Raw genomic sequence first — 23,479 nt, forward strand, 5'->3', positions numbered from 1 at the left:
TTTCATTATGACTATTACACGGTCATAATGACCGTTCCAGTCATTATGAAAACAATGAAAAGCAAATATATGAAATAAAAAGGAGAACAGACAGCTTCTGGTGACTGGTTCCCCACCTTATGCCTAATTAATATTCAAACTAATGGTAATCCCCCACCCCCGACTTTGTTTTCTGTTTTCATCTGCATCATTAAGTGTTCCCATTCAAGGATCTCTGTGTACTTTAAAGTGAACAATGATGGAGGGAATGGACCCTTTCATTCCCCAGGGTCTCTGCTGGTTGTGACTGAGCCCAATCACCATGGCATACTGTGCTGACAGGCTTCTCAGAATTAGTTTTCTGAGGCAAAGTACTGTGGCTTCTGTTGCCAGGATCGCCTAGTTTCTGTCCATAGTCCACCCAAGCAAATCACAGGCAGGAAAAATGAAGGCGGCACAGACTTGGAAATGGCATCTCACTGCCTTGGGTTTCAGAAATGGTCAGTGAACCTGCTGTAGAGCTCACAGGGCCTTTCGTGTGGCCCCTGTTCAGGGCCGTGGCAAACTCTGGTGTCAGTGCCACTATCAATACTGCTTCTACTTCAGGAACAGCCTTGAGCTCAAGACTTATTGATATCAGGAAGGTGTTCACTAGAAGCCTAAAAGGAGAGCAGTCTTGTTGGAAACCTCCACACTCCTACATCCAACTTTCCTTGAAAGTCAAACTAAGTCCAATTGTTCCTGGCATCACCCTTCCTTCCCTCGGAAAGCCCCCAAATTGTGCAGCAGGCAGGGAACAGTCACTATGGATGGTGTGAGGCAGGCAGAGTGACCCCCAGTGTTTTATGTGAAACAAATCACATCTAGACAACTGAAAAATAAAAATCCAAAGTTCCTTGCTCCAGGACCTGTTTAAAAAAACACTGTCCCATTTATCACTTCGCTGCCAAAGCAGTCCCTTCGGACATACCACACTCAGTGATGACTCAGGGGGCTCCCAGCTACTTAAAACAAAGATTAAAGACCACTAATTGGTTCTGCCAGCTACCATCAGGGGACGGTAAGCAACCTGGGCTAGAAATTCAACCTCGCTCATGCTGAGCAACCAACCACATCAGTTACTGACAGGTACAGAAGTTTGGACAAAATGGGGAGAGAGGAAGAGAGAGGAAGAAGAAACCAGAATGTCCTTCAAGTCTACGAAAGCAAATAGAAGAGCGCTTGACAGAGCCAGACGGCAAGACACAGAGCCTCCACAGGCAAGCATGGCCGTGGAGAAGCAGAAGAGACCCACCACCCATAAGCTGAACAAGTTAAATTATTTTGAGCTCTTGAGGCACTGGTATACTTCTTGGTGAATAACCGTATTTCCCACCAGGTAACAGGGAAGTAATTCCATTTCCTGAACATCGAGGTGGGATTTAAAGCTGCCGACCACTGAAAACAGACCATTATTTTCCCAGTGTATGATTTCATCTGATGCTACTGTTTCATCTGCAGTGTAAGCACCCCTTAAGTCCACTTTAGAGTTCTTTCCCCAGCTCCACCCCCAAGCCTTAATATCCCTTAGTCTCCTCCAAGGCAAAAATTGTTGGACCCATTTTGCAGCTCTACAAACCGTGAATATCTTAGAGACATAGAATGGCAGGGTGTGAGGATGCAACCAAGGCACAGAGAGGGGTAGGAGAAGGTTCTCGTATCCTGGTGACTCACTAAGTGCAATGACTGCTCTGAAGGCAATCTGTGGCTGAACCTCAAACTATTTTTACTAGAGAAAGGCAAGGTCAGCTCCGTTTTTCCCGAGTCTTATACAACTCTAGCCTGACGGTCCAGCTGTGCTGGTCATGGCCTCACATACTTTCTGCAAAGGCTCCGATTGACAGGATTTATGCGTTGGTCTGAAGAAGCATGCTAGGCAATGTGGGAGGAAACCGCAAGACAGTGGATCTACTGTCCGAGGAGGACTGGACAAGGAGCCCCAAAACTGCCTGTTCTGGGCTATGGGTGTTTACCACCCAAAGGTGAAGTAACAAAGATTCTTCTCTTTTCTAGCCTCTGATATGTGATCACAGTCATGCTAAGGTTTGAGGATCTGGAAACTCAAAGGGCTACTGGAGAGCTCTTCTTTCTAGAAGGAGACACAGAGGTAGCACTGGACATACTCCATATCATCAGGGAGAAGGGAAACCAAGACAACATAAATGAGAGAAGCAGACTTGGCTACTGATCTTCTGAGTTACTACAGTGCCTGGATGTTTTGTAAAACTAAAAGAAATCGCTTTTCATGCCCAGCAGCCAGCACAGTCAGTAGCCATCACCAAAGCCACCTCAGCAGGATGGTAAATCAAAGATCACCAAGGCCAAGAAGCGGTATGTTAAGAATAATGATTCCCCTCTGAGATGATGATGCTTAAAAAAATCCACAACAAACTAGCCAAGCTCCACACTTAGGAAGAAGGTTAAAATCATGTTCACGGGACAATGCTCAGAGTCAGATGGGGCCAGAGGGCCAATTCCAGGTGGAATAGCTCAGCAAGGGCCTACGGTGTGGCAGGCAGCCGTACATCATACTTACAGCGAGTTGGGCCGGGTGGGTTTGAGCACATCGAGATCCGGGTCACTGGAGTTCATGTTGGGCTGTAAGCTGCTGCTGGAATTAAGGATGCTGTTTGCATTTGATGAGACGACAGATTCTAAACTGGAGTTGATGATGCTGTTTCTTTGTTCCTCTGTGGGAAAAAAAAGGCCAGGAGCCCCACATCACTATTATTTCATAGGGATATTTTGTTCCTACATATATACAAAAACTTAGCAATCATGAGAATGGATTGAGATCTCAACAAAACTAAGAAAAAGACATAGGAAAAGGTAGGAATTACGGGCAGAAAAGGAAGAGGAAAGGAAAGAGGAAAACACATGAGTTTCAACTTTGGAGCAACCCCCCCTCCCGCACCCCCCCAAACCCGACAACATGGACCACCCATTTTCCTCGTGGTCCTACCACTGCACTATGAATTGTGTGTCTTCATTTGACTGGCAGATGGGCAGAAGAGAGCAGCCTTCACAGCCCCTTGTATTCAAACAGATCCCCTTGGTTTCTGTGCCATTCACCTTTTATTCTAAAACTCTTGCCCCCAGTCTGGTCTTAATTGCCAGGGCCACGTCCTACCTCCAATTCTACAGCACCTCACTATACAATATCTTCACCTTGGCCATCAACTTTCTTATGACTCTGCAATGTAAATTCCTGACCACGCCAAAGACAGACCTTTCTGGGTTGCCTCCAGCTCCATGTATTTGATGTCCAGCTTCAAGTTAGTTCTTTGATTAACAGATCTATAAGGGCTACAGAGTAGTCTGCATATAAAACACCAAGTACACAGTCCACGCAGTTATATTTGGGCTTAGAGAGTATTACTAAGCTGGTAAGGAAGAAACCAGAGTTCTCTTGAAGCCTCCACTCCTGACTGGCTGAGTGGCCTCAGGCAATTTTCACTCTGTTTCTTGGTTAACCCATCTATCAAATGGGGAGAAGGACGGCTGCTTTGCACAGCTTGAGGAGTTCATGAGGATCAAGTGGGATCATATGCAAGAATGCATTTTGTAAGCTGCAGAACACTATTCAAAGAAAATAATGTTCTTTTTCTTCCCATCCTTAAAAGCTTGGAATCATGTGATGAAGATAAAATTGGGGGGACGATTTAGCTAAATGGTACAGACACCACTGCTGTAGCAAAAATATTAGAGACTTGGAAGGTCATTCTTGTCCCACAGTCAATACAGATACACCATACTGAAATCAGCTGCCATTGCAGACAATCAATTCACTTATCAGGAAATAGTGTATCTGGGTTAATGCACACTGGACCTTTGAAACAAGCCAGAGGTATACCATGTCCCTAAGAAGACAGACTGGACTCATTGACATGGTAGTTTAGAGGGTGACATTTAAAGTCAGGTCTCTTTAGGCAATAAAGAGAGTGATGTGATAAAAAATATTTTTCCATTTTCACTAGTCATGTGTATACAAATGTATTATGCTTATGAGATGATGTTAGAGTAATTTTCACATGTAATACACAAACATACACACACACACACGCACACACACACCTGAAGCCCCTAATACCTTGGCAAATTGTCAATGCCATGTTTAAAACCCTATAGAAGAGGGACGCCTAGGTGGCTCAGTCAGTTAAGTGACTGACTCTTGATTTCGGTTCAGGTCATGATCTCATGGTTTGTTGAGATCAAGTCTTGCATTGGGCTCTGTGCTAACAGGGCAGAGCCTGCTTGGGATTATCTCTCTCTTTGGCCCTCCACTGCTCACACACTCTCTCTCTCTCTCTCTCTCAAAATAAATAAACTTTAAAAAACCCTCACAAAACCCTATAGAAGAATCAAAAACCACAACACCCTATAAGAGTAAAAACCTTTAAGAGTCAAAAAATCCTGTGAGGGTTTTGGGACATTTCTGAACTCTAAGTACATCTCAAAAACAAGGAGATTATTAACCTGATTCCTGAGATTTAGAACTATTCCTATTTCAAGAGCTTCAATTCCAACAGAAACAACAACAAATAAAGAGAAACTGAAAGAGTTACAATGAGCCAAGTTGCAGGAAAACTACCAGGGCCTTTAAATGGGAACTTGCTATCAGGAAGAAAAACAACTCTAAAATTACATATAGAGGATCACTGAGAAAATGGATATGCCACTTGCCAGTATGAATCAGCTAAGTGAAACTTTCCTTTGACCAAAATACTCTTATACAGATTTCTGCAAGACTGTGAGAAGCCCAAGACCACCATATAGAAAAGGGGACTAGAGATGATACCTTTCTGGGGTTCAATGGAGTCAATTTCTGCTTCAGAGGCAAGGAGAGATGAAGAGTTTTATTAACTCTAGCTTGAGGACAAGTTTGCATGATGTAATTCTCTGAATTTGCAGGAAATAGAAGAGTATTACCATAGTTGATCTCTCTCCTGTGATTATATTTAGTTGCCCATAAGAGGGCTATGATTCTATAAATTAAAAAGAATGCCTTTATAAAAATACATTTGTTTTTCTAAAATATTTTTGGGACTTTTTTTCTCCTGCTTACTATCCATTAGTAAAAGAAAGTATCTGAGAGAGAATCTTCTTCAATTTTCTTCTATTCAATGAATGTTTATTAAGTACTTACCGAGTATTGGCAATGACTGGCATTGACAGTGAACCCCTACACTAACTGCCAGGTATTTAAGTCAGGTGCATATTAGAGTATTTATTAACTTGCACTTATTCATGTGTTTGTATGTCTACCTTACTTGATAGACTGTAAGCACCTTAAGATTAAACAAACACTGGACAGATAAAACTCTGAAATCACAACTGAAAAAAAAATTAGATAAAGATCTTTGCAACACCCAGGATACACGCGATGAATCACGGGAACCTACCCCCAAAACCAAGAGCACACTGTATACACTGTATGTTAGCCAACTTGACAAGAAGTTATATTTAACAAAAAAAAGATGCTTTGCTTTATCAAACATTTTATCAGAATCCTAACACTCATTTAAGAATCTCATTCTACAAATGGGACTTAGGTAAAATTTTTGGCTTTTTCAACGAGTGAAGCAAGAAGACTGCTACATATGGAAACCGACATGCGTCTGAAATGAACCCACATGGGAATGAGGACAGGGATGGACAGTGAGAGCCTGACCCTGCCTGGACTTGAAAGCCAAGAGAGTTAAATGAGTGGCTACCCCCAAATTGAAATTGAGGATTTCCAGTATTTCATTCAGTGGAGGTCATTAGAATTCTTTTTTAGAAAATAAATCCTTTTGGAGATTCTATTTCAACTTACATTAGGTATCTCGAACCTTACAAATATGGCATAACCTATATCAAAATGACAACAAAGGCAAAAGATCAAGGAAATGAGTCCTTTGTCCAACAAGAAGATACAAAAATTTTAATCATAAAACTTCATAGTTCTGCAGTCAAGAAAGCTAAATATATATATCAAAAGTCGGACTGTTTGTTACTGGTAAGCCTCGATGGGGCCCATGGTAAGGAAATCTGGAAACCTGGCACTCTTTGACCGCAAGACCACTACCGTTTTATTGGACACGAGACCTCAAATAGTGAGAATGAGAGCTTCTAGGTATAGGCAGACTTCTGAGCTGAAACACTGACAGGTGTTTCACCAAGGATGAGCAGGACAGTCAAAGTTAGTCCAGCAAAGAGGTGGAGAGTAAAATCAACAGCCAATCAAATGTTTTAACGGTTATGGCAAATTATACCAAGACATATTCTAAAACATTTGCTATGAATTAAAAAATAAAGAGAACATGGTTCAGTAATGTCACTCCCAACAGGGGGATCTTTGTCAGGTGGGCAAATGAGTACTTGCCCTAATAGAAAAACATAATGAGAACAGGCAGCCGAAAACACAATTTTTAAAAATGAAATTAACCAAATTGTTCAAATATCAGAGTTGGACCTGTCTGAGACACTGATGATTCAGGCCAGTTCCGGCATCGTCATCAGAAGGTCTAAGAAGGATTGATGACAATTACATTGCTGAAGAAAAGGAAATTACAGGCTAGTGGATTGAAAAAGAAAAACAACAACAGTTATGAGTCAAATCAACAGGATCAGAGAGAACCACTTAAATGACCAAAAGAAAAAGAATGCCCACAACTCAGGAGTATTCCTAAACTGCTTGAAGTCCATGGGGATGCTTGCTTTCTTTAAACATGTTTGTCAACAAGAATCTCTCTTCATTTTAGTCACAGAAAACAAGGGCTTGGAGCAAAGAAATGATAAACTAAATCCCCAAACAACTGTAAACACGTGTGGGTGAGCACTGGATGTTTTTATGAACATATGTTCTACGAAGGGTGATAAACCAGATGTGGTCTTAGGGCTTAGAAATTCAAACCACTCAGGGCAGGGGCATGCATGCCCACAAAGAACCCCTCCAGGGTCTGTTACAGTGATCTGTGAGGTGAGCATCAGTCACACATTCCTGGCACCTGGCCCATGCATAATGTATGCTAAAGCTCCATGAGTGGTTACAGGGCAAATAATAAATGTAAGGTGACCAAAAGCCATCAAAGCGTATTCTGCTAGCACAGAAAGAGGCAGTTCTGTGTGACTGAATTTTCAGGTGCTTCAGACAGGCACCACTAATGTCCTTGAAACCAAAGTAATGGTTATAGTGGGCAGAGTCTGTGTTTTTTGTACAAATCAGGAGCGGAAAAATAGGACTATGCAACCAAATCACTGCAACTAAAAAAAGAAAGCCACAGAATAATTTTGGTGATATTGTACTTGTTCTGGGGGTTGCCATGGAAATCTGGGAGCTAAGCAACCTCACTTTCCATATTTACCAAGTGACTCCTGCTCACTCTAATGACACTCCCTCCCCATCCCCACCCCCCACACAAAAGGCAGGGTCTGTGTTTATCACGGAACCCAGAGACAAGGCCAGGAATGCACACGCAGCACCAAACCGAATTCACATGTCTTGGCAAGCGTCGACACTCCAGCCCACTGAATACACAGAGTGGGAGGATAAATAGGAAACACAGACTTGCAACGTCACTCCGGGGGAGGTTTCCCACCAGGCGTGGATGTCTGTCAGAATATGGGCTAACATCATCTTTCCATGATGTCTGAGACCTAGATGTCAAAAGAGGGGAGAGAAAAGTTCTTTAAGAGCATCTCATGATGCCCAGAGCCCAAAGGAGGGAACACGCTGTGTACACGATCAAACAAGGAGGAAAGGGAGTTACCAGACTGACGGGAGCTCTGCAGAGACACAGACTTGAGACAAAAAATACTAAGACAAAAGCAATATACCCAGAGGCTTTCCCTTGCTGTGGCAGGGAGAGAGGTGTACTTTCTCCTGCTTATTAAAGTTTTGCAATGAAGTCTGCAATGTATCATCTTGACAAGATAGGATGATAACAGTATGGCAGCTTAATGAATTTTGCAATAAAAAATGATGAGTGCACAGTAATTTCTGAGTTTTTCATCTCTGGGAAACACCCAAGTACATGAGAAGCTTAGAATCAGACTTTCTGAAGCAATATTTTTTTCTCTTGTAGTTTTTCTTCCTGGTAACAGTGGCGTGCCAAGCCACACTAAAATCTGAGGTGGTATGATTTCATGTTGACCCAGTGTCAGTCCCTATGATAAAAATAATCTGAAAAAGCAGTCTGAGCAATGTGTTTGGGCACATAACATTTTGGGCAATGTTTCAAAAAACAGCCCTAAAAAGCAGTTTGGGCAGTGAGGGACTAAATAGCGTATTGATAAGTACAAAATGTGGTCGATCTGTTGTTCTGACCATAGGACATAGTACATGCTATTACAACTTTTGGCAGGTTGTCCTCAGCAAAAACTACCAATTTTGGTCCTATGTAGAGTGACTGACTTATTTCCTAGTCATGGCGCTCATAATAATCCTTTTCTCTGCAAAAGGAAAAAATGCCAATAAAACTGCATTTCACGAGAGAATGGGGGAATCACTGCAGCTGGCCCAGGTTTGAAATGATTCACAGGAAAGAGGCTTGCAGGCACATGGGGAAGCCCACCCCCGAAACAACACCATTTCCAAAACCACAATGTAGGAACGAACGTCTACATATGGCTGAACCGGGGGTTGAAGGATCAGAGTTAAACAGATAATCTACTATGTACAACAAAGCCTCCCCCCCCGCCCCCAGCTGAGCACTTGCTTTGGAGTAGGGACATTCTTCATTTAATCTCTGGTTCCCTGATAAGTGAGGGAATCCACTACAGAATGCTTATATTATTAATGTTTAGCAAACAGAAAATGATAATATTTATTTTTATACCATGACTCATTGAAAAATGGGCTTGCGGGGCGCCTGGGTGGCGCAGTCGGTTAAGCATCCGACTTCAGCCAGGTCACGATCTCGCGGTCCGTGAGTTCGAGCCCCGCGTCGGGCTCTGGGCTGATGGCTCAGAGCCTGGAGCCTGTTTCTGATTCTGTGTCTCCCTCTCTCTCTGACCCTCCCCCTTTCATGCTCTGTCTCTCTCTGTCCCAAAAATAAATAAAAACGTTGAAAAAAAAGAAAAATGGGCTTGGGATAGTAAAAAAAAAAATGTGTGAATAGGTAGTTTGTTTTTAATGATGTAAAAATTAGTCAATACATAATAAAGATGCATTCCTCTCCAACTTCTAAAGTACAGAAAAGCATGCAAATATTCCATACTTATTTTGGTATGTCAATGTCCAAATTTTCTATACATAGAAACATACGCATATATACTTCTAACAAAATAGTATAGCATCGGAACTACGGATGAGTTACTTGCTTTGTTCACTTAGTGATAAAGCCAGAGACAGAAGCCTGTAACATGCTGTTTTTCATTTAATGATCTACTTTGAGCTTTTTGCTTGCCATTAGCTTTCTGGGGCATCATTGTTTTAAATGGCCACATCAACTATGTGGTTTTCAGTCACACGTGGTCATCATGCATAATGAAGCCAAGAGCCACGTTATACCTTACAGTCTGACAGTAGGAATCCATGGGGATAAACACATCACCTGCCAATACAAACACATGTGGCCAGAGCACCCAGGATCTGCAGAGGCAACCTGAGAAAACGCACAAGCCGCAGCTTGGAGTGCTGGGAGAAAGACATTATGCAATAAGCCTTTGAATACTATGAATTCCCAGTTATTTTTCAACCAGGAAGACACAAATGAGAAGTATATGAGCTGAATTCTTAACCTCTCACTGGGTCTGTCTGGGAAAGGGTCCAAAATGAATTATATTAGTTAAGAGAATTAATGAGAGCTATAATTCCAGCAGCATGTTAGGGTGATCCGTGTAAAACAAAGCTCAAGAATCTATTCCCACTCCCCAGACCCACCAATGCTACACAACTCATCCTAGCTGCTGATATATGTGAATTCAAGCACCAGAATAGCTCTCTATGGGGCCAGGGTGACTCTGCATTACACTCACATATGGGCTTCTCCTTTGGAATCTGCAAGATCCACAGAGGGAATATTTCCTCAGTCAAATGTAACGTAAAACTATAGTCTGATGATAATCATCACAATTGTAACTAACATTTATTAGGTGCTTACTACGTTCTAGGCCCAGTGTCAAGTACTTTACATGCACCTGCACTGATTCACTTAACCATGGTAACTGCCCTCCAAGGAAGCTATTATTAGTGATCGATTTTGCAGATGAGCAAATGGAGGTTCAGAAAGGGAAACTAATGCACTCTAGGTCTCAGAGCTGCTAGGTCACAGGGATGGCCTGAAACAATGCAGTGTGACTGGAGAACCCCTGCTTTCAACCACCACACCAGGCTGTCACAAACCTCAACAGAGAGTCAAAGACATGCGCTGGGAGGGACAGAAATGAGCAGCCTTGACTGTCCCTCCTTTCCCCAGGTGTGTGCCTCTCTCACTTCAGCTGGCATCAGCATCACCAGAGTGCTTTAAAAAATACCAATGCCTGGGCTCTAGTCACGATCTCCTGATTCAGAACGTACCTGGGAGGAGACCAGGCATCCGTATTTTTAACAAGCTCCTTACACAAGTCCAATGTACACCAAGTCTAAGAACCACTGTTGCAAGAAACAGGTTTCAACACCTTGGTGTAAGCACTAAAAATCTGAGACAAAAATCAGTGATAAATGTCACCTCGTAATCTCTTGGAAGAACTTTAAAAGGCACTAGATCTGGTTGCTGGTTCCCTTTAATCCTTCTGGCTCCACCTTCTACACTTGTCCAGCAAAAGTACAGCTTCTATGTCAGTACCTTTCACCTGGAGATAGCGCTCTGATTTCTGCTGCAGGATGTTATCCGTGGGGCACCTTACAGATTAAACAGTCATCTCCTTTGATACCATTCATTTGCCAGCACAGTTGTGAAAACCTTGATGCATGTGTTCTGTGATCGCAAATCATAGTGACTACCTTGGCCCAGCAAATGAAAGGTCCTGCTGAACACATCCTGCTCTCTGCATAGTTGGTACGAGATCTAGAGGGGCTGCTGCCTGCTGGTGTGCATATTGAGGAATCCATTTAAGATGGTCCAAGTGCCCCCATGGCACCGCTAGATGCTAGGACAGATGGCTTTTACTGCCTCTGTAATTCAGTCTAGAAAGACTTTCACTTCCGTGGCTGAAGAACTGACAGAGGCACCCTTTTGGAGACAACCTGGCATGGGGAAGGGACATCACCTGGGTACAAATTCCTCCTCAGTGCTTTACCAACTGTGTGACTACTTAACCTCTGGAGCGTCAGTTTACTTGTCTGTGAAGTGTGGATGGGGGGACCTGCCTCACTGGGTGACGGTCAGTTGTGAGAAGGAAGTAAGATACTGATGCACTTAGCAGGCTTTCTGGCATGTTGGATGAGGCATAATAATTTTAACTTTGATTGTTGTTGTTACTGAATGAGGTTCAGATCCAACTTGGTCTCAAGGTTCTTCATCAAATGCATTGTTTATCCTTCCACATCAGCCTTCCCATCCCACCCCCAGCTCTGTACAGGCAGATCTCTCCCTTAAGGGAAATGTAGACTCCAGGTTCATAAGCAGAACTGGAAATACTTCCCCTTAGAATTAAGGGGTTTGCAGGGTTAGCACACAGAATCACATCTCTTTAAGAACAACCCCCCAAGTTGAAACCAGAAGGCAGAATCATCACTGGCTAATAGTGTAGCTCTGAGGTCTCAACAACTGGATTCAAACCTATTTTGTTGCTGTGTGATCCTGAGTACGTTATTTAATATGTTTTATCTTCCTCCATTGTCGCAAACGCGGACAGTACCTGTGTAATGTTGGAGATTAAGTGAGGTGTTGCTATGCACAGTGCTTCGCAAGAGAAACCACTTGATAAATTAAAGTGCCATATACGTATGTATATATATATATTTAACATACATTAACAAAAATCTGATTTCTGTGGGAGAATGTTTTGTAAGTTCAATTTGGGAACATATCTTTCCACAATCCTCAGTCCGAGAGACAAGAGCTACCCTCTGCTACTTATAGAAAGACCATTCCCTGTTCCCTGTGCAGAGCATCACAGCCACCCTTCTGTCCTTTGTGTGAGACTATGACTCATTTCCTTTAGCATCTTACTCGGAATTCTACCTTTCAGGAAGCATTCCTTGACCACCTATATACAACTTGGATTTCTGGTCCCTCTTCACTAACAATATTCAGTGGCTTGTATTTGTTGCTATGTTTCTAAATCCTGTTTTTCCCCATCAATTCCTTTTCTTCTTTTCTGCAAAGTTTTTTTTTTTTTTTAATTTTTGTTTATTTTTTGGGAGAGGGAGAGAAAATGGGGAAGGGGCAGGGAGAGAGAGAGAGAGAGAGAGGCAGGGAATTTGAAGCAGGCTCGGCACTGTCAGTGCAGAGCCCGATGAGGGGATTGAACCCATGAACCCTGAGATCATGACCTGAGCTGAAGTCGGATGCTCAACTTACTGACCACCCAGGTGCCCTTCCACAAAGTTTTAGTCTCAGAGACTGTTCCCATTACATTCCTAGTCCCACTTCCACCACACATTGATTGTCTACGAGGAGTCATGTGCTGCCTTGGAACTGACCAAAGTCGCTACCCAAAAGAGAGTAGGAGAAAGCACCCAACTCCTCATTCTGGGAAAGAGAACACGGTTACCGTAAAGAGGTCTCTACCTTTAGGGAAAGGGGAAATGCTGTTGGGAGATGATTCCACTAATACCCATAAGATTAAAGCTGAAGAATCTTATGGAGGTGCGTGGGACACAACTGGTCTATTTCCACAGAAGAAGAAACTCCTTCTGGAAAACAAGACCCATATCCAGGAGCATCAGCTAATATGCCACATGCTTCCAGGAGCCTGAAGTACAAAGAGAGAGGATTGAGCCTATGAACTCCCAAGATGACTCTCAGGACCTTCCTCTCCAGGAAAAGGGAGACAACCTGCAACCAGAGGCCAAGAGCATTGGCAGAAATTTGAGTCTAAGACAAACGTCTTCTGCACAGAGTGGGGGCAATGCAGAGAGGGGAGAGAAAAATGTGCGCTGACAATCAACAACCGGAACCTCTCAAAGGAAGCAGCCAAGTGAGCTACGCTAGGAGTTTTAGGCCCAGTAAGCATCTCAACAGGGACTGAAGAGAGGGCTAACCAATGGAATACAGAGAAAATTCTCAAGTGCAAGTACATCAGTGAGGGGAAAAGTGTAACTGAACTCAGGAGGAAGTAAGAGGAAATGGGGTTCTGAAAAACATCATCTGCCAAAAATCAAGGTACAGAAGGGTTATGTGAAGACGTGCTTCTGTGTCCACACAAGAGCAATGCCTGTAACAAGTTTTGCTCTGTGGCCAGAACCTGAAGAAAGGTAAGGTCACACCAAAGCTGGACAGGTGTCACAGGAACTGAAAGTGCACAGCATGGAAGTAACAGGGGAAGAGTGCACACCCCCAGTGACAGAACAGCCAAATGACAGTATCAGAACCCAATTCTAGTCCAAACAAACTTGAGTTCACATATTTACATTAAGAGAAAGGAAAGGAGTCACTCAAAAATTCAAAGTACTATCTGGACTCCAAACCGTAGTACAAATCTCACAGGTGAGAAGAAAGAAGTCTTTATCTTTATTTTAACGGTTACATGTTTAATGTTTATTAGAAAGTAAAACAGTGAGACCATCAAATTCACATTTTTAGAGATTTTACTAAGTAGGATGAAGCCATGTAAAGAAGGCAGAGGCTTTAAGATCAATTTAAAGAAATGTATTCAAACAAAAGCATATGAATTATGTGGTTGAGGGCCAAAGAGTAAATGAAGGTCTATACAAATGACTCGAGTTTGGGAAGTGACTAAGTAGCCAAAGTTCCTTAAACTGAAAAACATCACCATATGGAAATACACAAATTTTTCCCTCACCAATTACCTGCAGTATTTATTTGTACTTCAATTCTACAGAGTAAATTCAGCAAAGTGCTTTGATAAAGTAGCCTTCTATCTTTATCCACAGATAGACAAAGGGAAGGGTAAGTTGTGTGCAAGCAAGACAGTGCCCTGTCACCTGCTCATCTAACAGTGAGGGGTGCTCACAAAACCTTCCAGCTCCTGGCCAGTCTTCCCTTCCAGCATCAACTCACTCAACCCCTCCTATGGCACTTTCCAAGCCAGCATGGATGTCATTTCTAGTTTCTCAAGAAAAAAGCAATTTCCAAAACAAACCATAAGAAGTCTATGAATATATGCACACCCGCATTCTTTTCAATGGAAATGTTTCTTCTCCAAGACAGGGAAGAAAGCTAAGTGCCCCTGAAATATTTGAGTGTATGGAAGTTCCAGTCCTGTTTCCAGGGCGCATTTCCTAACATTTGGAGGAAAGATAAGCTGCTTCACTGTCTTCCCGTCTTCCATGCTTCCATCCACGGTGCAGACAGGGACATGACAGCTCGGTCTGCGGCTTAGATGCACCTGTTTTCACACATCCTTAACTTTCATCCTCTGGCTCGTGTGATAAAAATTAATCTTGAGTCAGGATCTAATTGATTTTCTCCTCATCTCCATCTTCTTCCTTACATGCTCCCAGAGTATGCTTGTAGACCTGCTTCCAAGCTGCTTCTGCTTCCATCCTAACCTACACTGCTCATTGCTTAGTACAAAACGAGGTGACTGTCACTCTCCTGGACACCTGAGGAACACACCCCTCCACAGCCTAATGCCCTGTTCATGGCAGATATGGGTGAGACCAGTCCTGTTCCAAGTGTTCCCTACTACACTCAGAGGGGCCCAGGCCATGTGCAGACCGAAGTGAGAAGGACCCAAGCCAGGTATTTAAGAGCAACACGGGCTATTGTTTGAAGAGAACTCAACCCCATTGGGGTCAAAACCCCAAAAGTATACAAATCCTTTCACCTAGAAATTCTTCCAGGATTTATCTTAACGAAATGATCATGTATATGAACAGATTTAGCTACAAAGATTAACAGGGGCTTTACTCATGAAAGCTAAACATCTGAAACAACACAAAGGGTGCTAAATTCACCAAGGTCCAGCCATTTTATGGGATAGTATGACATCTTTAAATGCAGTGACACTCTGGGGGCAGCGAAGATTTGTTTTCAGAATAACTTCTGAAATACAGGGGATAAGAAATGCTTTTTCGTAAGGAAGAAGAAGATGCCAATCCAGATATAGATTTTCTCTCCTTTTCGAAGCCAAGTGGCTGATTCTTCTGATCTGTGCTTTTACTGTACTTCATAAAGGCAACAACAGCAACAATAACAACATCACCTCTGCCCCTCCACCCCACCCCCTCCAGTAAATGCACTTATTGTGCACCAGGTGCCGTGTGAAGTGCTTTAATCTGCCCAACAACTCTGTGAGGGAGAAACTAGTATCCCTGTCTTCCAAAAGAGAAGCCCAAGGCCCCGAGATGCAAGTTAACTTGCCCACATCGTGCACAGCCAGAGAGCGGCAGACTCAGAGCTAGCAGCCAAGCAGTCCGGTGCCAGCGCATGCTCTCAACTGTCACATGTTCCACAGCCTCTGTGAATGGGTATCTCCCTCTGAAGGTGCTTACTGCAGTGACCTACATGATCCATTCACTTGTCTATTCCCCTCACTCAACTGTGAGCACTTTAAAAACAAGGTCCTATTTGTATACTCCCAGTCCCTTGCAGGCCTCGTCTAAGCGTCAGTTGCATGAAAGAATTAGCCTTGGTATTTGCACGTGATTAAACAATAACTAGTAATAATAGTGGCAGCTCTCAGCCCTTGCCAAGTCTAGGACTTGTGCCAGATGCTTAAATGCAAAATTGCATTTAATCCTTAACAAATCCCTTTAAGATAGGCACTGTTATTCCTACTACACAGATGAGCAAACGGAGGCTGCAAGAAGGTAAAAGGCTTGCCGGTGCATTGCTGCTGGCACAAAAACCCAGGTCTGATGGGACTCCAGGCAGAGCTGGAGCCCTCACCACCACCCAGCTCTCTTATTACAGAAGCTCAAATAAGCCTGGATATTTTAGGGCCCAGTGGCCTGATAACTGCAAAGAACTCAGTTCTGACATGAAAAGAGGATTCAGTCAAACCGAGGTGATAACACTCTACTGCTTGGAACAAAGAGGGCATTATTCTCTAATTAATTCATTAATTAAGTTCACACATATATTAAGTGTCTGCTCCATGCCAGGCCCTGTGAGGTGGAGCAGAAGGATGAGCCAAGCAAGGGCCAGCCCTCAGAGTCACAGTCCAGTAGGGCATGTGACTTGCACTAATAAGCATTTAATTACAAACTGAGAAAAGGAAACTGGTTCTGTGGAAGCCGCTAACAAAAAAGGGGCCAAGGCAGTTAACGCCGGAGCTGAGCTCTTACTGTGTAGCAGGAAGAAACAATGCTCAGCTGTTCGCCCAAAGGAGATCTGGAAAGAGAATCCTGAACAGCAAGTGGCCCTTGTCTTTCATTCTCCTAACACTACTTCCTGTCCTACCAGGCTTACTCAGCAATGAAACTTGCGAGGGCACCGCCATACACCATCCTCAAGGACACGCAGGGCAGGCACCCATAGAGAGAGGCGGGAGGTGTGCACCCTGAGCAGGTGGAAGGTGGCACGGGCTGTCTCGTGAGCACCTTGCTGGCCCTGAGCAGGAGACTCACGTTTCTCTGCTGACTGCATGGTGTGGAAGAGCGTCAGGGGCCTTTCGCTGCAGGAAGGGGGCTTGGAGTCACTGCTCTTCTTCCGGGACAGGTGCAGCTGGGCATTGGTGAGAGGCATATCAGGCACGGTGTTGAATATCTGCAAGTAAAGTTTCACAAAAGGGTCACACGCTGCTGTGAGTGGGGGAGCAAGCACAGGCCCCGACCAGCACAACCGAAAGCTTGGTGGTATGAAAGAATCAGCAAGAAAAAGACCCGAAAAGACCACCAGCATTTGCTCAGGATTTCACTTGAAACGTCTCTCAGAAATGATATTAAACGTTTTCTTTCGGAAGCATATCCTGGATATTGGGGACTATTTCCTTCCATTTCTAGCCCCTTCTGCTGTCACTTCCCCTGATGTTCTGTCGGTTGTTCTTTCCAGGAGAAATGGGAATGTATTGTGCTAAATACAAGCCATGGTCTATTACCAAGGCTTTGAGCTTTCTGACTACCTTTTGTCCAGAACCAATTAATCAAAACCCCTTTACTTTTCCTCACTGGTTCTATTGACCAGTTCTTAACGACTGCTTCACAACTTTTTTAGAATGTGAAACATGCATTTAAATAACATTCCGAGAAGAAGTCCAGAGGAGGGCACCAGTTCTGGGTCCTCTGTCATCCTTAGATGGAGCCTGCTTTCTAGTTCAGGAGCTGTGCATCATCTTTGATGCTGAGTGTTTTCTTATTTAAAAGGCGGGGGGTGGGTGGGGGAGGGTGATGACAAATGTAACCAGTACTAACATTTGGAAAATGTAGAAAAGCATCAGGAAAAAAAAGAGAACAACTTTTCCAATTCCACTACTTAAAGGTAACTACTACAAACATGTGAGTTTTCTTATGAACTTTTTTCTTTTAAGCTTTCACAAAAAAAAAAAAAAAAAAAGTCCCAGGGAAAATAAGAAGAAAACAAGACTAAAATCATGACAATTTTTTCTCTTTTTACAGATATAAGTTTGATAGAACTATGATAACAGCTATACTTATACAGTGCTTACCATGATTACTGTAGCCGCCATGTAATGTCAGTTCCCTGGGGATTAGTCACTGCATGTGTTTTACATGTGGCTCATTCAATTCTCAATGATCTGGAGCAACAGGTACTGTCCTCACCATTTATAATGAAGAACCAAGGCAGAGAGGTTAAACTGCCACAACTATAGATACAATCACAGATAACACAGAAAGCTGTCTCCCTCGGTTTTTCTAGATTTCTTTTCAAACACATAAAAATAGTCACACTAATTCATTCAATCAAGAAAGATCTTTCGAGCATTTACTTCATACCGAGGACTCTGGGTCTAGCACTGCACGAGGTAAATGTGTTCCCCGTGGCTGGAGAGTTTGCATCCGGTAGCTGTGATTTACTGGGCATCTGCCATATGCCAGGTGCCATGTTAAGTGCTTTGTGTGAGTTATCTCACTTAATGTCAAAAGAACATCTTCCCTAAATGGGATCATATAATCTACATATATTAGTATCCCATACATCTAACAGTATGTTTCAACGTTTCTCCCTTGTTTAAAAAATAGGTTGGTGCGCCTTAGTCAGTTAAGCATCCGACTTAAGCTCGGGTCATGATTTCATGGTTCGCAGGTTCGAGCCCCGGGTCGGGCTCTGGGCTGACAGCTCGGAGCCTGGAGCCTGCTTTGGATTCTGTGTCTTCCCACCTCTCTCTGCCCCTCCCCTGCTTGTGCTATCTCTGCCTCTCAAAAATAAATAAACATTAAAAAAAATGGTAAACGTGATTCTTAATGGTTATATGACAACCACACTGTATTAAGATATCAATATTTATTGATCCACTCATTATCATCTGTCACTCTGGAGCTAGCCTCCTTCTGGATTTCATCTTTCTCAACAATCATGATTAACAAGAGAAAGGTAGGGGTACCCCACTTCCTTCAACTATGGATGGCATTAGACACACCACAGACTAATGGCCCTCTCTTCTTTGTGCATACATTTTAAAGTAGAACTCTGAAGCAGATATATAGAAAGCAAAGTCCTAAGAATGATGAGAATTTTAGCCAAGACAGCTGCGCTCCATGGGCTGGCAAGTCCTTGGGCTCCAATGATGCCAGCCAGCTGGTTAAGTCAGTCTCGCTCCCAAACACAGCTGTCTGAAAACAGCATTATCATATTTTCCCTAGGGGACTGAATTTTCAACAAAATAAACTGAATCACAACATAGCTGAGTTCAAGTGGGGCGAGGGGGTAAGAAGAGAAGGGGACTTAAAGCAAAAACAACAGAAACGTCCTGGCTTCCAGAGGAATTGGCACCCCTAAAAATAAGTACCAGCGCTATGCATATATATGTACAAGTCTCCTGAGTATCTGCGAGGGAAGCAAAAAGAAACCATGGTTCTTAATGAGCTCAAGGACCACAGCCTCTAAGAGGCTTTCTCCCCTTTACTGTGTTCCCGAAACAACACGGGTGAGCACCTCATGGCACACGGATATCACTGACATGTAAACCTTGCTCCTGTATGTGATCATCCGTGCCTGCACGCCAGGTGCTGTGCTAGGTACTCACGTGAGCTCTCTCTAAGCCGCAGGTCAATTCAGCATGTAAAGTAGGGTGAGCGTGCCACGGGAGAGATTTCCTGACCTGCTGCACAGCAAAGCAGGAGAGGGGTGGGAACCGGAATCTACGGCTGTGGCTTCTCCCATCTGCACTCTCCACTTCTTCAGCCGTCTCATTCTTTCAGCTCAGCTTTTCCAGCCAATCTTCACTATAGAAGCCATGCCCCAGACCCACAAGCACGGATTTCAACAGGTAATGGTGCCTCTTAGCACCCCTCTGCCTCTGGCCTCAAGTACAGCCCTCTCGGCCATCCCGATAGCTGAAAACATCTGAAAATGAATTCAGACTTAGTGAGAGGCCTCCGCCCCCTCACGTCTGGCCTCCAAGCTTTGGAGCTCTTCGCGCAACTATAATGGGCACAGAGATAATGTATACGCATATTAATTTCAACTGTCACCAAAAATGTGGTGGTTGTACTCCTGCCTAAAAACTGTAGGAAACGCTGGGGAAACAAAGACGACTTGAGTTGTGAGGAAAGGCCGTGGATTTCGGCAGATGCGTGAAAAATTGCTTCCAAAGCAATGCTGATACACACCAAGCAGGAAGAGATGTGGGAACACAGGAGAGTATTTGATTCTTGCACACGGGTAGCTTTCTTTCAAAGAAAAGTTGTTTGGGAAACCAGCACCATTTCAGGTGAGAACTACAGTCCCCAAGGCCAGCTCTCTGGGCCTCGATGTGAGCCAGGCCCAGGCCGCTGAAGAGCTCTGATGGGGCTGTTCTCATGCGCCAAAATGCAAAGTGCCGGACACAAGACTATCGCCACTGTGATTACATGTGTTTCTGAAGTGCAAGGGCACCTCTGTAAATGAGACCTCACGACCACCAGCGCAAAGGATACAAACTTACATTAAGGAGACTGGGAAATCATTCCCCAAAATACTGCTGTTCATTTAACTCTGAAACTTGAACAAATGCGGGCTGTTTGAAGCCTGCCTATGGTCTGGCCACCTTCTAGCCAGGCCAAGAGTTTGTCTCTGTGCCAAAAGCTCAATTTGGAATTCTGATGCGAATCTGAATTTTTCACAGTTTTTTTGGTTATTCCGATCCTATTTTGCTTGGAAGAGATAATTTCAAGAAAATCCAACGAGGTTTCCTTTGTTCTGTTCAGAACAATCAGTGTACAAATGACTGCTGAATGATGGAAGGGTGAGTTCCCATCACCTATGAACAATGGATTTATGGAACTCTACCATGTGGCCGGAACAATCTACTCATGTCACAGAGACTTTCCAAATGAATACACAAGGGGGGCGGGGATTTATTTTGTGCCCCAAGTGGCCTGTTAATTCTATCCAAACTTACAAACTAATTCTGACTTAGTTAGGAACGCCTTAGAAATAAAAGTTTTTCAGAAAGCTGGGGTGCTTGGGTGGCTCTGTTGGTTGAGTGTCTGACTTGGGCTGAGATCATGATCTCAGGGTTTGTCAGTTCAAGCCCTGCACTGGGCTCCCTGCTGTCAGTGCAGAGCCCGCTCCAATCCTCTGTCCCCTTGCCCTCTGCCCCTCCCCCATTCTTGCACTTTCTCTCTCAAAAATAAATAATCATTAAAAAAAAAAAAACTTATTGGGAAGGCTATAAGCTTTCTGGAAGCTACTGAGGAATAAAACTGTAAAATAAAAATACAACTCTGGATACTCTTCCAAGTATTCTCAATTTCAAGCTTCCTATAAGTGGAATTAGCAGTCCCATAAATACCAAGCTCCTGTTTCTCCTTAAGCTGTGGTCAGGAGAGTGGTCAGGGCACTTTGGGCTCTGCAGTCACACAGAACCGGGTGGAGTCCAGGTTCTGCTGCTTACTCAGTGGGCAACACCTACAGCTGCACTGACCTCACCAACACTGATAATCAGCATCACTGTCACAAGGCCACAAAAAGCACAGGAAAGGAATGTACACTTGTCATATGGGTGGAAAGCAAAGAGGCTTGGGAGCTAGACAGACTTGGGTTCAACTCAGGCAAGAGCCTCAACCCCTCTGAGCCTGTTTCTCTTGTGTAAACAAGGAGGATCCTATGCCTCCTCACAGAGCTATTAAAAAGCTAAGGCACATGAAGCACTGAGCACACGGAACCTAGCAAAGAATGGGCTAGAGATGGTAGTGGTATAAATAACAATAAAATAACCAATAGGTATTGAGTGGCCATCATGCTCAGTTATTTGCATAAATTATCTCATTATTTTTACTCAGAATAACTCTGTAAGAAAGGTACTATTATTCTTGGTATAGTGAATGCGAGGAAACTAAGACTCCGTGAAGATAAACTGATTTGTCCAAGGTCACCTATGTGCACGTAGCTGGACTGGAAACTTAGCACGACTGTCTGGATCTTAACCACCTGTAGTCTTTATACCTATTATTAATTTGAGAGACAGAGGACAAAACAAAAAGGATACAAGTTTTACAGTTCAATGGATCTGACTTTAGTTGCCTACTAGTAGTTCTGGAACTCTGAACAAGTTGTGTAACTCTCTGACCTACAGATGCCTCATCTGTAAAAACTCCCAGGACTGTGGCGCAGACTGAAACACCTAACACGGTTTGACACTCAGCGTTCAAGAGATATTACTGCATTCAATAAAAAAGTGGAAGAAGGGAAATAAGTGGAGACTCAACAATGAATTATTTGCAGTCAGGACACAAGGATTTAATTTATAAGTGCAAATTTAATTACTGCTCTTTGCAAAACATCGATCTTAACTGCTTACAGCAATGTTAAAATTTCCTGTTCTTTTCCTTTGCATCATCTACAAAACTCAAATTTCACTGCCTGCCCCCCCCCCCCTGCCTGCCAGAGACCCATCTTGACACTGTAGACCACTGACACTTGCTAAATTTGTTTTTAGCCATGGCACATACACATTTTTACACCTCTTCTGGTCCCGTTCATACATGCTCCTGTAATTTACAAGGATTAGGAGCTTCCCTAAAATGTGTGGGGTACACTCTTTATTATGTGCTGTGATTTTTATGGGAGGAAAATTAGGTCATGATGAAGAGTTCCTGGTCTGGAACTGCAAAGTAGCTCTCAGACAATAAATCAATGACAGAGGCCTGGGGATTACAAAGCAAAACAGAAGAGACTGAATGTTTTCCTGAGACACAAATTCATCAGTTCCAAGTATTAAAGGATCAACAAATCTGGGCTTGTTTAACATGAGGACTGTCTGCTTTGGGAGTGGAAGGCTGGAACTACCAAGCAGGGCTCGCAGACTGCCCACTCCCTCTCATGGACAGACAGTGCAGCAAGGCCACTTAGGGACCGAGAAGCCATAAACCCAGCGCCTTTCCATGGGAAAGCCAGGCAAGTCGTAATAGGGCTCATTTATAGTAACAGTTAAGAAACCAAATTCATAGGCTACAGCTACCAGAGAGGGTTTTTAAGGACAATTGGAAGTCCGATGTCCTATCGCTATCAGCATTTTGGCAGAGAGATCAACAATTTAGAAAGTAGTTTGGCAGTTTTATTAATAGTCCTTCAAGAAGAAACCAATTCCATTTAGTAACGAAGGGCTATGTAGATGGCATGGGTAATCCATGGGATGTTAAGGTTTTCACTATCTCAAAAAAGATTCTATTTCTTGTTCTTTTTGTCAACAGAGAGAAAGAGACGAAAACCTAACAAAACTCTACCCTTATCTGAGCAACATTAAAGGAGCTACACATTCACACAATGATTGGTTTATCTGGGGCTTATTGGGAGGGAATATACATGCTTAGATCCACAACCTGATCACATGATTAAAGATTAACGTGCACACACTTGACACTCAAGAAAAGTAAAAAGGCCCGTGAAGGAAGCATTCCAGCCCAGCATACAAGTAAATCTAGCTTACTTTTAAACCTAACATGGATAGGACCAAAAAAAGTATATTCAGGAATGAATGGAAGGAAAGGTCACAAAAATTCCTGATGAACGCATAAAAAAAGCCACGATCATAAGATACAAGATTAATTTCCCATTAATTCCCCTAATTCCCAGTCTCCATCATCATCATTAATGTTGCATATCAACAACAGCCTGAAATATCAAGAAAATGAAATAAAACTACCAAATGCTTGTCAGTTGCCAAAAACAGCTCAAGCCAATTGTATTTTACTAACTGATGTACATTTTGTGTGCAAACCCCAACAGCAGTGCAATGGATTTCAATTCCACTGACATTTTGGTAAAAGCAGATAAAGGTAGTTTGGTGGGCCCAAATCAACTCA

At 43.3% G+C, this 23,479-nt stretch overlaps 1 protein-coding gene across 4 annotated transcripts in view; it reads right to left on the reverse strand.

The window, feature by feature from the left end:
- The window catches only part of ARHGAP26 (Rho GTPase activating protein 26), a 427,067-nt gene that overhangs the window by 71,911 nt on the left and 331,677 nt on the right, over positions 1-23,479 (reverse strand). For all 4 annotated transcript variants that reach the window (XM_040453965.1, XM_040453947.1, XM_040453975.1 and 1 more), the window contains exons 19-20: positions 16,643-16,781; positions 2,555-2,708 (exon numbers count right to left, since the gene is read on the reverse strand). In XM_040453965.1, coding sequence (XP_040309899.1) covers positions 2,555-2,708; positions 16,643-16,781 — 293 coding nt within the window. The remainder of the gene's footprint in view (positions 1-2,554; positions 2,709-16,642; positions 16,782-23,479) is intronic.

The sequence above is a fragment of the Herpailurus yagouaroundi genome, unplaced genomic scaffold (assembly GCF_014898765.1).
Source record: "Herpailurus yagouaroundi ecotype Mexico unplaced genomic scaffold, PumYag 29, whole genome shotgun sequence".
NCBI classification, from domain to species: Eukaryota; Metazoa; Chordata; class Mammalia; order Carnivora; family Felidae; genus Herpailurus; species Herpailurus yagouaroundi.